The 16217-nt window shown below is 36.6% G+C and overlaps 1 protein-coding gene across 5 annotated transcripts in view; it reads right to left on the bottom strand.

The window, feature by feature from the left end:
* LOC124796334 (FH1/FH2 domain-containing protein 3) overlaps nt 1-16217 on the bottom strand; it is a 646429-nt gene that overhangs the window by 69468 nt on the left and 560744 nt on the right. For 4 of the 5 annotated variants that reach the window (XM_047260468.1, XM_047260469.1, XM_047260467.1 and 1 more), the window contains 2 exons: nt 3456-3616; nt 611-793 (listed from right to left, as the gene is read on the bottom strand). In XM_047260468.1, coding sequence (XP_047116424.1) covers nt 611-793; nt 3456-3616 — 344 coding nt within the window. The remainder of the gene's footprint in view (nt 1-610; nt 794-3455; nt 3617-16217) is intronic. The other variant, XM_047260466.1, reaches the window with a different exon arrangement.

The raw sequence follows: 16217 nt of genomic DNA, 5'->3' as shown, positions 1-16217 counted from the left end.
GTATGCACATTTAATCGCCGATGGCAGCCTGACAATTTTCACTATTCACCCGCCCACTCCTGACAGTGACCTCCTCACAGACCCGTCCAATGCACACACATAGGGGATACATCTTCCCCACCTTCACCTCACATGCTCACCTGCGCGGACTGCAACATCCATGCTTCCACCCATTTCCATGACTATCATCTGTACATCCTGCATCAGACCATGCCTGCCAGTACTTCTGCTGCCTCAGTCATTACCTTCAAACTGTGCTCCACACTACTGGTGGAGGGGGAGTGGGGAAAGGGGCTGGGCTCGTGGGAACGATAGTATCAGTGGCCAGAGAAAACAACTCACAGTATTATCTCTGATGGGAGCAGTTCGCTCTATAACTTGAGTGTGTTAAGTTGTGTATCCTTGTATGTGTCGAGTTCCTACAAAATTTAGTGTTGCCTACTCCATACCACTGTGTAGTCTATCATTCGTTATCATTTTGTATTGGAGTTCCACATGCTCAACTCATTTTACAAAACAAACAAAAATGACTTAACCAAAAACAGAATTTAAAATGAGAGGTAAGTACTGAATTAAGAGTTTTTCCACAGTAATCAGATATAGTACATACCTTTTCACTGTTCTCATAATCTAGTTTAAAGGCCCAGAGTTTCAATCTTGCAGGAAGTTCTGAAATTGATGCAAGTGTCAGCAAGAACTGTTCTGCACTGCCAAGTGGTAAGTCAGGATTGGCCATTTGTGCCTCTTGGATCTTAGTACATTCTTCTTCTGTTGGAAGCATTGTGAGAAGTTTCTGGAAAATAAATGTGATTACTCTGACATTTTTCACAATATTTATGTGAAACAATCTTAATTCATAACAGGCAAATAATTGTTGATATAATTTTATATTTCAGTCAGTTATATATATGCTGGTCAGTCGTAAGTGTTGATCTTTGTAAAAGAGTGTTTTGTATTTTTGGTGAGCTGAGATCAGTATTTTATAATCAAAAGATTATAAGAAAAGTAGATGTTATAAATTTATAGCACTACAAACGTACATGAAACCATAGTTTGTGGTAAGTAGGCAGTGTTAGTTCATAAATTTGTATATAATCTAGTCCTGCATTTCAGTGACTGATAAATGTCATACTAAGTTTAGTGTTCATTTGCGAAATAAACACTTGCTGTGAACAATATTGATTCGTTTTTTGGTATCCTGTAAAATTAATAATACATAAAGTAAGAGTAGCCTGTCTTGTCTAATGTCAAACTACAGATGTTATCTACATAATCAGATTCTTGTAACATCAACACTATTTGCTTATTTGAAACATTTTTTCCAGCCATAGTTAAGCACAGTACTTATTATGGTTCTCTAACGATCTTCTAGTTTTGATAACATTCTGTGTTTAATAATATGGGGCCTTTCTTTGTAGCTCCTTCCTTAGTAACAATAATAAAAAGTTATGGACTTCTGGCATAGGCTGCAGCATGGTTTGAAATCAAATTGATTTTCAGGACTGGCCTGCTTCAAGCCGAGACAAGAGCCACCACACTTTAACATTTCTGAGATGGCTAGATCACTGGTTGCATGCCATATGAATTTTTGTATGAACTTGGAAACAATCACAGACTATACTTTTAAAAAGTAACAGAATACTGCCTTCAATTTCTAGAACTTAGTCCAAAGCCTTCCCAGAATTTAAATGGCCTATGGTACCAAACTAGTTACTTTGATCGCATCTTTAGAGCGATCAGATTCCTGGATATCTTAATAAATGCTTTAGTAATAGAAACAATCACCACTTTGACCACTAAGGGTTTTTGTTCATGGATTACACTTACTTAATTTACTGAAGAGAAAGCAACTTACTGACCAGAAATTTACTGAATATACCATAAAAAAGAAAAAAAAACTACTAAAATATAAACTTGGACTGTCATATAATTAAGTTTCTTAAAGTAAATTCCAGACAATTCTTCTGCTGCAGTATAACTCTTCGATGCCATGTATCTTGAAACATAAACACTTTGGATACCTTGGTTATGGAAGCACCTGCCATATGAGCACCAACACAGAACACTGCACAGGTGCTGTTCAAGGGAAAATGCAACAATGCAACCTGCAGGGTTGGCTATCATCTGAGTTTATGTTCAGGCGTGCATTTCTCACAGTGTTTCCATATTTTTTTCCACCCCCTAAATATGAAGGCAGTCAAATCTGAGAGATCTATCTAGTAGAAGATGTCAGGTTACAAAATGGATTTCATCATCAGTGTATAAACTTCGGAAAACACTAAATGAGTTGCTTATACAGCAAAAGCACAATAATTACTACAGTAGCACAGCATAATTGCTATCAAAATTGGGACAAGCTTCAGAGAATAGTGAGATGAAAGATATGGATTCCTAGACCTTGTCAAGCAGCTGTGGTACAACACTGAAGAAGTTCATACTACAACAGTGCAACACAATGATTTCCACTAACAGACAAGTGAAAGGTGAAACACTGAAATTAGATGCCAGTGATGCATTACAGATGTCTGATAAATGCTACAGTTATGTGAAAAGCTAAATGTTTTAATATAAGAAGAAAGTTGAGACAAAATCACAATTAGCAGCATGTCTACATACCCTAAATAGGAACTTGTAACTTGCATTGGAAAATATTTTGCCTTTTGAGTCCAAGCAGTCAAAGCCAGACATTTGAAAGACAATATTAAGCAGGACAAGCCACGCAGGATTAGCCAAGCGGTCTAAGACGCTGCAGTCATGGACTGTGCGGCTGCTCCCAGAGGAGGTTCGAGTCCTCCCTTGGGCATGGGTGCGTGTGTTTGTCCTTATGATAATTTAGGTTAAGTAGTGTGTAAGCTTAGGGACTGATGACCTTAGCAGTTAAGTCCCATAAGATTTCACACACATTTTAACATTTTTTTTAAGCAGGACAAAGGTGTTCAAACTAAAATATTAAAAACACCACACTTCCAAACAATAAACTCATTATCTTTAGAAACGTAGCATACTTTATAATGAATAATCATGATCATCATCTTCATCCATAACTGGGGACTGTACTGACTTAACAATTTTACAAACGTATCATCAAATAGTAGAAGTATTGAGTTATCAACATAAAAAAGGAACCTTGATAGCTTTTGGAAAAATCCTTTTTTGAGCTAGAGTACACAAAAATATAATCCCCCACACCCTCGTCCCACAAATATGTGTATCTGTACAGCTATATTGTGCCAGCTGTACAAGGAAAGTTAGTTAAGTATTATTCTTTTATGTATGCCTGTCAATGACTCAACAATTCCATCATTTGATGAGCGGTTTCCTTTACTCCAAAATTATTTACATTCTGCCACAACTTTCCGTACCATATTTACAATAATTGCAGGTAGAAATCATAAAATATGCATATAAGAAATGATGTTAGTTATTGTGTTATCATAAAAGTAATTATTTCTCACCTCTATTCCTTCCCTGTTCATGATTGTGGCATCCATCTTCATAATGGCAGTTCGTATAGATCTTGGGGGAGGAAGCTTTGTCATTCCTATATTTATTGCATTTGAGCGTTTATGATCCAATACTATGATTTCCTTGTTTTTATTCATCTCTTGCTGTTTCTATTGTCAAAAGGAAAGCCAATGATATCAGACTTCATTTCAACACTGTATAATGGCAAGATTAATCATCTTAAGTAATACTCATAATCTCTTACTACAACATACTCATAAACAAAATACATTTCTATCTAAACATATAAATGTTCCAAAACAGGTCTTGAAGCCTGTTTCCAGCCAAAGGCAAGTACATTTTCATTTATATTTTCAGTTCTTTATTATCTGATACTAGAATGATAAAAATCTGAAAATGCATTATACCAAAGAAAAGGATCCCACTGGTTTAGTTGATGCACAGAAAAAATTAGGAATATACTGTGTTTACCTAAACAATGATCGTACCACAACTTGTGACCAACATTTTAATCACAGATGACAATTAATTGTTTACAAATTTGGTTTACTTTTTGTGGCAACTGGTCCCATCTTCTGCTAACATATTCAACTTACTGAGGCACAAAAGGCATTAAGAGTAAATGACTCATAGTTGCACACCATTTATAAATTCTTTTTTAGGATAATGACTTTCTGCAGCAGATAGTCCTTGATAATCAATATATATCTGCGAGTTGTGCAGTGTGATGGATGAAACACTTTTGTGTAATATGATATGGCTGATAGTTTTAAGAATGCCTTGATTTATGTAATAACTCTTTTTTCTGCTTTTATTTAACAGGATGATAGTCACTGATAGTAATTATACAAGGTGGTCAAAATAAAAATGGCCTGGGAAGTCATTATAAGATTGACACAGAGCTGGGGGCTGGCAGCAGCTTTAAAATGTCGTTGGGAATATGACTCCATCATAATAATATCCTATATGTGGTTATGGTTGGTTCTCCTCAAAACTGGAGGATGACCACACTAATCTCGATCCAGCGCTAGCAAGATAAAGAGCACCGAAAAGGGAGAAAGGAACCAGCAATAATCACATTTCACTTGTTTCCATCTTTTATCATGTTTGTTTTATTCGCATGTGTCCAATCTACACAATGTTAGTTCTACTATGTGACCACCAAGACATGCACCTAGTGAGAGGCATTTGCATGATTTGTCACATTGCCTACAAAAATATTACAGCCTACAAGAATGTTACAATGAGTGTGCATAAATGATACAGTCTACTGTGCCACCATCATATGCCTTGTTGTAGGATACATTCTGAAGTATATGAAAACTGGCCTGTGCAATTGCTAATTACAAGTTAGTGGTGTTTACCATTGGAAATGATTTTTTTTTAAATTTTAGTGGTAACATACAGTCTCCAATAATTGGAAATGATTTTTTTTTTAATTTTAGTGGTAACATACAGTCTCCAATAAGACTTTTACATTACTTTTCTGAAAATAACTATTGATATTGACTTCCTTGTTCCTGGCTGATGCCCTTTCATTATAAAACTTATAAGCGCCAATGCTTTTATCTCTATCCGACACAGTAGTAGTTTTGCTCAGTTTTCTCTTACCATTTCTTTGCACCTACATCATTTTCTTCTTTCTATACTTTTCCTTTCCTAATTACCTCCACTTCATCTTAATTATACCCTCTTGATCACCATTTTCTTTCTGTGTAGCTAATTACGGTCTGACTGTGATCTATTTCCCAGTGAGCATGTCTACACTCAGTGTTCTTATTACAATGGTATTTTTATCAGTGTTGTATGCATGCTAAGCTCTCAGGTTGCTATAGTGCATGCAACAACAGTAGTTATAATAATATTAACAGTAATAACAATGGTTATTATTAGTTAATGTTCATTTTGTGGATATAGTTATTATTACTGTTACTGTTTTTTGTGTCTGCAGATAATCAAAATTTCACAGGTCTGTGAGTTGTGAAAATAGAGCATCTACATATTGACAGAATAAGATGCAACTTGCCTCTGGTGGCATCAGTTAGCAGTATTGATCGTCCTTTAGCAGGTAACTTCATAACTGAGTTCGGAGGGGACTAGCTCACATTTCAATATGCTCTATGATGCACATTTTTGCCATTCACAGGCTATGTGCTAATTTCTTACTTTTCTCCTTTTCATTATTCATTTTCTTGTGCTGTTGCATTTTTATGAATGTAGCTGGAATCTCATTTCTTGTTGGCACATGGCATTGCCATAGAAATGTGTTCTTTTATAAAGTACTTCTCATCAGAATTTACAATGTATATATCGATTATCAAATCAACTTTCAGATGATCATGTCGTCACTATTCACATTTGTGTCAGTATTCTTGAGAAAATCCATACTATTTCAAGCAATCATACATGAAAGAAAGAAGATTGCCTCCATAACTGTGAGTAAGTTACAATGTGAACTTTTCTTTGCCATTTTGTCAAATCATTCAGTTATTATTCTTAAATTTCATGTCTCGAAACAGAGGCCTTGGTTGCAGTGCAGTCTTTTTCATGTACGTTGCATTTACCGATTACCTCCATTTTATCTTTTTGATGAAGTTTGGGTTGCAGTTAGCTTCTTGTTAACAGTGACATCATTATAAAAGGAGCAATAGCTCAAATGGAACAAGGGTATGGAAGGAAATTAGCCTTGGAGTTATTTAAGAAATTTTCATAGCACCCACACCACCTAACTTAGGAAAACAGCAGAAACCCTAAATTAGCTTGGGTAGATGGAAATTTGAAATCCATTCCTCACAAGTATAAATCCAGTGTCCTACTTGCCACACCATATTGATCAGGATTTATTTTTCCACCCAATTTCAAAGTATATATATTTGACTTTCTTGTTAAAGATTGTATTTTATTCCAGAGTCAATAAGATATGATGTAAGGTGCCTGGTAAATTTGAATCCTTCCATCCTTACTTTTCACTGATCAGCAAAACCTTATACTCATATGTATGCCTCTCTGTTTGTCATGTGAGAGTCTTCACTTACCAATCAAATCATTTGAGAAAGGGTTTTTCTTTATTATTGCTTACAACACTACATAATGCAAGAGACTAACTCTTTTCATACTTCGCATGCAGGACTCATATTCAGGAGTTAATTTTTTTATGTTTTTACTGAATCAATTATGGAAAATTTTGGGATCATTCTTTGGCAAAGAACACAGCTAATTTCCTTCCTTATCAATTCCATATTCTGATCATGTACTCTGTCTCCAATAACCTCACTGTTCTCCCTATTTTCATTATTTCCTTACAATAAAGGAAGAAAATAGCTGCATTGGCATAAAATTGATCTTAATTTAAACTACCTTACTTCAGAAGTGGCATATCAGACATTATTCATATAGGAATATGCGCAAGCAAATGCCACAGCAACTAAAGAAGACATAGTGTATGTTATTTCAACCATATTCAATTGCATAACAGTAAAAATCACTAAAATAATAGTAAATTACTAAACCAACCAGCTAACCAAATAAATTATTTTCTTCCAAGATACCATTTCTTTCTTAAATAGGCCCCAAAAAAGCAGAAGTCCCAAGAGCAGTACTCACCTCCTATTAGAGCAGCATGCCATTTCGTGATGACCATTCAAAAAATTGTGAAAGAGAACATAAAATATTAATAAGCATCAGAGTAAGTACCATAAGCCAGTCAATATAACGAATAATACAATAGAGATTAGAGAGCATGAGTAAATTGTAGTTATACACCAAAGTACCTTAGCAAAGCACACAGTCAGGGGATCAACATCCAATACCAACAAATCCAACAAGCAAAGTAGAACATAGGCCAAACATCATTCCGTTTTATATATTTTGTGATCACAGATAAGAATTTCTGCCAAATTATCAGGGCATTTCTTGTGCATCACATGTAGCACTCATATAATGAGATCACATAAAATATTAATGAAGCCATGAATATGTGTATTTTTCAATTTCTTATACATATGCGCATGCTACTATTGCCATCAGACTGATGTAATTCTCAGTCAAAAATCTAATTCCTAACTGTTTAAAAGTAAATTAAATATCTGCAAGCCAGAATTAATAGGTCAAAGTATATCTTTCAGTAACGTGAAAAATGTGGCACATTGTGACATTTTCATGCTGTCAGCAGTCTTCTAAGAACTGTAGTTTCATTTTGTATGACACAGACCTTATTTGGCTTTTGTTAGCACACTTTTGAATGCAGACAACTCCTGGGTTTGTTGGCATTTTATAACTTACACTTACTTGTATGGATAAACAAAATATAAAATCAAACAACATTGTGAAATAACATGTTTAGGAAAGAGAGAAATAGTTTTTTCTTTTTAGTTAAGGACAGCAGAAAAGTTTAAAATAAGCAAAATAAGTCATCATTTAGAGAAATTGTGAATTCCCTAACTCTTTAGAGCAGGAAACTAATTTAAAGACATTTACATCACCATACACAAATGTACTGATAACTTTTGCATCCAAAATTAACTTCTAGCTGACTCATCACAGGTCGAATGTACATGAAATATCAAGTATAGATTAGGCTACAAAAATTTCTTCCAATTTTTTTTCCATTAAATGGAACAGAGATATCCCAGCATTATACATTATATTGTATAACACCAGTGAGATATTTACTTGAATGGACACCATTTTCCTAGAAAATACCATGAGTCCACATTAGTTACTAATATTGTAAAAAGCTTACTGGTATACTTTGTGGATATTCATTGTTTTTTCCCCTACAATAATGACACACTATGAAAACCCATTGCTGCCTGCCTCAACTCAAATCTTCTTTGCCATAACCAATGAAACCTATCTCTAAACCAATATTCACCATGCATATGGTGTTTCAATCCATGGAAACCAGCTTTCCCAATGCCCACCTGAAAGTCTACCAAAAACCTCATTCATTGCAACACCAGCCAACTTCATCTTTACCCATAACTTTTTCACTTTGAGGGCTAGACCTAAAAATAAATGAAGAGTTCATTAATGGGAATGAGGATGGCCCCATACTACTGCAACTATTTCATGGGCCATATGAAAGGAGAAAGAAAACTGGCTTTCTGCGAATTGGAGTGTGGAATGTCAGATCCCTTAATCGGGCAGGTAGATTAGAAAATTTAAAAAGGGAAATGAATAGGTTAAAGTAGGATATAGTGGGAATTAGTGAAGTTCAGTTGCAGGCGGATCAAGACTTCTGGTCAGGTGAATACAGGGCTACAAATACAAAATCAAATAGGGTAATGCAGGAATAGATTTAATAAAGAATAAAAAATAGGAATGCGGGTAAGCTACTACAAACAGCATAGTGAACGCATTATTGTGGCAAAGATAGATACAGAGCCCACGCCTACCACAGTAGTACAAGTTTATATGCCAACTAGCTCTGCAGATGACAAAGAGATTGATGAAATGTATCATGAGATAAAAGAAATTATGCAGATAGTGAAGGGAGACAAAAACTTAATAGTCATGTGTGACTGGAATTCGACAGTAAGAAAAGGAAGAGAAGGAAATGTAGTAGGTGAATATGGAATGGGTGTAAGGAATGAAAGAGGAAGCTACCTTGCAGGATTTTGCACAGAGCATAACTCAATCGTAGCAAACACTTGGTTCAAGAATCATGAAAGAAGGTTGTATACATGGAAGAGGCCTGAAGATACTGGAAGGTTTCATATAGATTATATAATGGTAAGACAGAGATTTAGGGACCAGGTTTTAAATTGTAAGACATTTCCAGGGGCAGATGTGGATTCTGACCACAACCTAATGGTTATTAACTGTAGATTAAAACTGAAGAAACTGCAAAAAGGTGGAAATTTAAGGAGATGGGACCTGGATAAACTGACAGAACCAAAGGTTGTAGAGAGTTTGAGGGAGAGCATTAGGGAACAATTGACAAGAATGGGGAAAAGAAATACAGTAGAAGAAGAATCGGTAGCTTTGAGAGATGAAAAAGACGAGGGCTAGTAGAAATCCTTGGATAACAGAGGATGTACTGAATTTAATTGATGACAGGAGAAAATATAAAAATGCAGTAAATGAAGCAGGCATAAAGGAATACAAACGTTTCAAAAATGAGATTGACAGGAAGTGCAAAATGGCTAAGCAGGGATGGCTAAAGGACAAATGTAAGGATGTAGAGGCACATAGCACTAGGAGTAAGATAGATACTGCCTACAGCAAAATTAGAGAGACCTTTGGAGAAAAGAGAACCACCTGTATGAATATCAAGAGCTCAGATGGAAACCCAGTTCCAAGCAAAGAAGGAAAAGCAGAAAGGTGGAAAGAGAATATAGAAGGTCTATACAACAGCAATGTACATGAGGACAATATTACGGAAATGGAACAGGATGTAGATGAAGATGAAATGGGAGATATGATACTGCGTAAAGTGTTTGACAGAGCACTGAAAGACCTAAGTCAAAACAAGGCCCTGGGAGTTGACAACATTCCATTAGAACTACTGACAGCCTCGGGAGAGCCAGTCCTGACAAAACCCTACCATCTTGTAAGCAAGATGTATGAGACAGGCGAAATGCACCCAGACTTCAAGAAGAATATAATAATTCCAATCCCAAAGAAAGCACGTGTTGAAAGATGTGAAACTTACCAAACTATCAGTTTAATAAGTCGCAGATGCAAAATACTAACATGAATTCTTTACACACGAATGGAAAAACTGGTAAAAGCCGACCTCGGGGAAGATCAGTTTGGATTCCGAAGAAATGTTGGAACATGTGAGGCAATACTGACCCTATGACATATCTTAGAAAACAGATTAAGGAAAGGCAAACCCACATTTCTAGCATTTGTAGACATTGAGAAAGCTTTGGACAATGTTGACTGGAATATTCTCTTTCAAATTCTGAAGGTGGCAGGGGTCTAATACAGGGAGCGAAAGGCTATTTACAATTTGTACAGAAACCAGATGGAAGAGTCCAGGGGCATGAAAGGGAAGAAGGGGTTGGGAAGGAGTGAGACAGGGTTGTAGCCTATCCCCGATGTTATTCAATCTGTATATTGAGCAAGCAGTAAAGGAAACAAAAGAAAAATTCAGAGTAGGAATCAAAATCCATGGAGAAGAAATAAAAACTTTTAGGTACATTGTAATTCTGTCAGAGACAGAAAAGGACCTGGAAGAGCAGTTGAACGGAATGGACTGTGTCTTGAAAGGAGGATATAAGATGAACATCAACAAAAGCACAATGAAGATACTGAAATGTAGTCAAATTAAATCAGGTGGTGCTGTGGGAATTAGATTAGGAAATGACACACTTAAAGCAGTAAATGAGTTTTGCTATTTGGGGGGAAAAATAACTGATAATGGTCGAAGTAGAGAGGATATAAAATGTAGACTGGTAATGGCAAGGAAAGCGTTTCTGATGAGAAATTTGTTAACATCGAGTATGGGTTTAAACGCCAGGAAGTCGTTTCTGAAAGTATTTGTATGGAGTGTAGCCATGTATGGAAGTGAAACATGGATGATAAATAGTTTGGACAAGAAGAGAATAGAAGTTTTCCAAATGTGGTGCTACAGAAGAATGCCGAAGATTAGATGGGTAGATCACATAACTAATGAGGAGGTATTGAATAGAATTGAGGAGAAGAGAAATTTGTGGCACAACTTGACTAGAAGGAGGGATCAGTTGGTAGGACATGTTCTGAGGCATCAAGGGATCACCAATTTAGTATTGAAGGTTAGTGTGGAGGGTAAAAATCGGAGAGGGAGACCAAGAGATGAATACACTAAGCAGATTAAGAAGGATGTAGGTTGCAGTAGGTACTGGGAGATGAAGAAGCTTGCACAGGATAGAGTAGCATGGAGAGCTGCATCAAACCAGTCTCTGGACTGAAGACCACAACAACAACAATGAAAAAGCATTCTTCAAATCTCCTGAGCTGGGGCCCCTGGCTTGTTACAAATTTATGAAAAATATTTTTGTGTTGTGCTCTGAAATCTTTGTGAAGCAGAACTAAACTGCTTTCTGCAACAGAATAATTCTGTTCACCAAATTAAATTGGTGGATTTTAATCTCCATTTCCTTGAGGACCACATTCAAATTGTACTTCACACAACATCAACCAATAAATAGCAACATCTCCATTTCAACAGTTGCCCCCCTTCCATGTCAAATGCTTCCTTCTCTATGGTCTATGTATTTATGAAAATCAATTCTGCTCTGATGCTGTATCTCTTGAGACCTATATTAATCACTTCTATCAGGCTTTCCTCCCTGTCAGCTATTCTACTGATATTGTCAACAGTCAATATCTCTTGGTGGTCTCCACTTCTGCACCTCCAACCAAGAGACATTTAACTTTAAAAAACTCAATGTACCTTCCTTGTCACCAATTACCACCTAGACCCTGAAAGCCTCAAGGCAGGATTGTGACTTCCTAATTTCAAACCCTGAAATGAAATCATCTCTCCCTCATATTCTCCCCACACCACCCACTGTTGCCTTACATTGCCCTCCTAAACTTTATTGTCCCTATCATTTATCCTTATTTCCTTTTCCTCTTCCTTTATGTGTTTAATTGCAATACTCATATCAGTCTTTATTTTCCTCAGTGAGCTCCGTACTAAACTGGAGAGACAACTCAAAACCAACTTCGTACAGTAAAACATGATGTTTGGTGGATATGTCATATTGGCAAGGGGTATTCCGGGTTGTTGGTATTACTTGTGCAATTCTTGTAGTGAACTCAAACTGAATCTAGCCAGCAATATGTAATATTAGTGAACAGTGATTTCATTTATCCTGTGTAGCAGAATGATTTGTCAGCTTGCACTTACCTATCAGGGAGGCTGTGACATATTGCGTCATAGCTTGGCTTCATGGAGTAGTCTCTACAATTTAGTATTGGCTCACTGATTTTCCCTGGTTCTTTTACCCCCACCTTTGGTTCTCACTCTATTCTTTTTATTATCTCTGAATTAAAGTTGGCACGGAGCCTACTAGTGTGATACATTTGACATCCTACTGTTTCTCACAAGCTTTCCATCATTTTCATCCACCTAATTCCTCATCATAAGATGTGGTGGTCCTTCTTAGCTCAGCGTTTGAATGACCTGTCCCCCACCCTGCTCCCATTTACAGCCTCCACATCCAAATCCTCTTATCTCCCCGAAGAAGAAACCTGTTGTTCTGATAGCTAGAATTGCTAAGTTCTATTCTAAGTATATCTAACAACAGTACTGGGAGTGGTTAGTTAGTTTTTCTGTCTCTTTGTGATATTAACAAACTTTCAACACAGGAGAATTTTAGCATCACCAAGCCACAGCACTGTATACAAGAATTCTGCAGCTGAATTTCATCCATATCTTTTATACTTCAAGCATCTCAAGAGAGACATAGATATATCACATTTACTAGAAGAAAGTTGTAAATACACTGGTGTCCAAAATTAAAGCAACAAACTATTATTTCCCCATCCTATGTCATACGAACTCTCAACACATGCTCATACAATCATGTTCCACATAGAATATGGCATTTCTGGCATTGTACAAACACGTCCACAATGACAGGAGGGTACCTATCAAATGGGGTAACGCTTACAAGTAGTCCCATATCCACAATCGCCGTGTAAACAGTCAAAGACAATGCAGCATGGCACAGAGAAGATACCTGCCAGATTCTCTGCCGTGGAGGGCCTAGGAAGAATGGAAGCAGGTCAGATACAAACTGATGTGGCTCGCTGGCTTAATGTGAATCATTCTGTTGTCTTTAGGGTGTGGTGACAATTTATAGAGACCGAAATGTATTCCAAAGACCAGGGTGGGCTTGACCATGTGTGGCATCAGAAAGAGAGGACCGCTATTTGGCTGTAAATACAAGACAGTACCCCCTTAATACTGATTTCATCTGGAAAGTGATTCTCAATGGATCCTCATCTGGAGGGAATGTGGAACACAAATTCAAAATCCAAATATTGTGGAAAGAAACCTGTGTCAAGGAGGATCCCTGATGGTCTAGGCACGGATTATGCTGACCAACTGATCACCTCTTTTTGAAACTGTATGGATGAATTGGCATGGTTTAACTGCTGCCAGGTATCATGATGATAACTTGTGACCTCCTGTGTGGCTGTTGTGAGATGCTGTGGACACAGAATTTGTACTGATGGACAATAATGATCGAACTCCTAGAGCACATGAGATTGACGTTTTCTTGGAGACAGAAGATACTGCATGGATGGTGTGGGCTGCTTGCTCTTCTGATTTGAATCCTATAGAGCACATCTGGGATGCACTAGGGACACAGGTTGTAACCACCAATCACTCTCCAACACTTGCGGGCAGCTCTGCTGGAGGAATGGGCTTTACTGCCTCAACATGAGATTGATGACATAATTCACAGCATGCCCCATCGTCAGACCAGTGTTGCTGCCATACAAGGTCACACTCCATACTCAGCACATTGATTAGTTGTCAGAATGTATGTGCAAATCTTTTAAGTTGGAAAAAAAGGAATAACATTTTTCTCTACCTTTATGCATGTTGCAGCTTGTTTGTGTTATGTATTATTTACATTGTTTCTACTTTACTATCACCTCTGTTTATACTGTATTGTTGTCCACCCGCAGTAGCTGAGCGGTCAAAAAAAAAAAAAAAAAAAAAAAAAAAAAAAAAAAAAAAAAAAAAAAAAAAAAAAAAACGGGGGGGGGGGGGGGGGGGGTCAGCGCGACAGACTGTCAATCCTAAGGGCCCAGGTTCGATTCCCGGCTGGGTCGGAGATTTTCTCCACTCAGGGACTGGGTACTGTGTGTTGTCCTAATCATCATCATTTCATCCCCATCAACACACAAGTCGCCGAAGTGGTGTCAAATCAAAAGACTTGCACCAGGCGAACGGTCTACCTGACGGGAGGTCCTCGCCACACGACATTATTATTATACTGTATTGTTGCAAAGTAAGTGCAACCTCGAATAATTTACATTTGTTGCTTTAAGTTTGAACAACAATGTAATATCCATCTATGATGAAAGGTTTTCATTTATACTATTACACTGTTTCTTGGTCATTAGGTACCAGCTTACCCAACCTTAATTATTTGCAGAATGAATTTTTGCATTGATCCGAAATCTTCTGGCAGATTACAACTGTGTGCCAGACTGGGACTCAAACCCAGATACCTTAAACCCAGATATCTTTTAATCTGTCGTGAAGTTCCAAATCATATCATTCTGCTGCAGAGTGAAAATCCATTCTGAAAACAATCCCCTAGGTCATGGCTAATCTATTTTGTCTGCAGTATTAACTTAATGGTGACACAGTCTTAAATTACCGTCTCTCTTACTCTCTTGTAGCAGTGAACAAACTTTTTTTTCTTGAAATCAGAAAACAGGTTATTATTTTTGGTAAAGCATATTTTATTTCCATTCTAACAGAAGGACTAGAGTTTAAAGCTAACTTGAGTTTGAAATTAAACTAAGAAGAACGAAGGCTGAATTTCTATCAAGAAGGTTCCAGGATATGGTTATATTTACTACACAAATGAATCCTGTCCACAACAGTTATGTACTTCGTATGACACGGAGTCACACAACCAAATCAAAGGCCATCTCACAATGAACAGGGACATGCAGACTCCACCCTGATATCCACAACAACTTGTCAGTGTCATGCTTCATCACAATATATTTTAGTGATACTGAATCCTCCAAAACCCTTTCCTCTGAGTAAGTACCAAGATGTCTTAGAAGATAAAAGCATTTGGAATAGGAATGATTGAATGATACAAGGCTGTCTTCACCCTTATGACAAAAGAAAATTTCTACCTACACTAGTACACAGAAGAAACAGAAATAATAAATTTGTTTCAAAATATAATATGTATTAATAATGATCATTTATAATTCTTTCTGGTCTTTGATTAACTACACATAAGTTCTAGTTTTTTTTGACAACTGTCTGTTGTACGTCATCACAATATGACATGTCAAACAGCCCACAGCACAGAAATTGTGGCACTATTTCCATTAAGTGACTCATTTCTGTAATATCAAAAATTTCCTGTTGTCATGCATCTACAAACAATGACTTATTTTACTTACTTCAGACATAAATTATGATACCAAGCTGTGAATCTGAATTAGTATTAATTTTTTCTCTTAAGGGTCATTAACTCTAAACTGAATAAGTACCACAAATGGTAATAACGGCTCATTGGTGGTCAAATGGAGACAAAATCATTACTGATGTATGCAAAGTATGCAACCTGTCTGGTTCTAGTTTTACGGCTTCAGGTTTTCTGATTGCTGAAATATAGCACCTATTGTCACAACCTACGACAAATGCGATCTAAACTTGATTCACATTGCAGATGTGATTAATTTATTAAATTAACTTTCTCTAACCTACTTTAAAATGGTGCACTTCACTAGAGTTCACGCAACATTAGTAAAAACCTGTCCTTGTTTGCATTTTCAAGGAATACTGATAAGACATCGAATTATCTGGTTTCATGTGTGGATTTAAAATAATTATTTCTACAAGTAACATGTGATTAATTGATTTGTTAATATGATATGATACATTATAATTAGAGCCTTAAAAATTAATATGAAAAACAATTTTTCAAAGGCACCAGCATGTTTGATACAACAGGCTTTCACTTCTGAGATATATATGAGAAAGCACGATATTTTAAAGAGTACTACATATCACACGTAATTAAAAAGAATTTCATAACAGAAATTTC

This window comes from Schistocerca piceifrons, chromosome 4 (genome assembly GCF_021461385.2).
Source record: "Schistocerca piceifrons isolate TAMUIC-IGC-003096 chromosome 4, iqSchPice1.1, whole genome shotgun sequence".
Taxonomy (NCBI): Eukaryota; Metazoa; Arthropoda; class Insecta; order Orthoptera; family Acrididae; genus Schistocerca; species Schistocerca piceifrons.
This window is presented reverse-complemented; position numbering and strand designations above follow the sequence as displayed.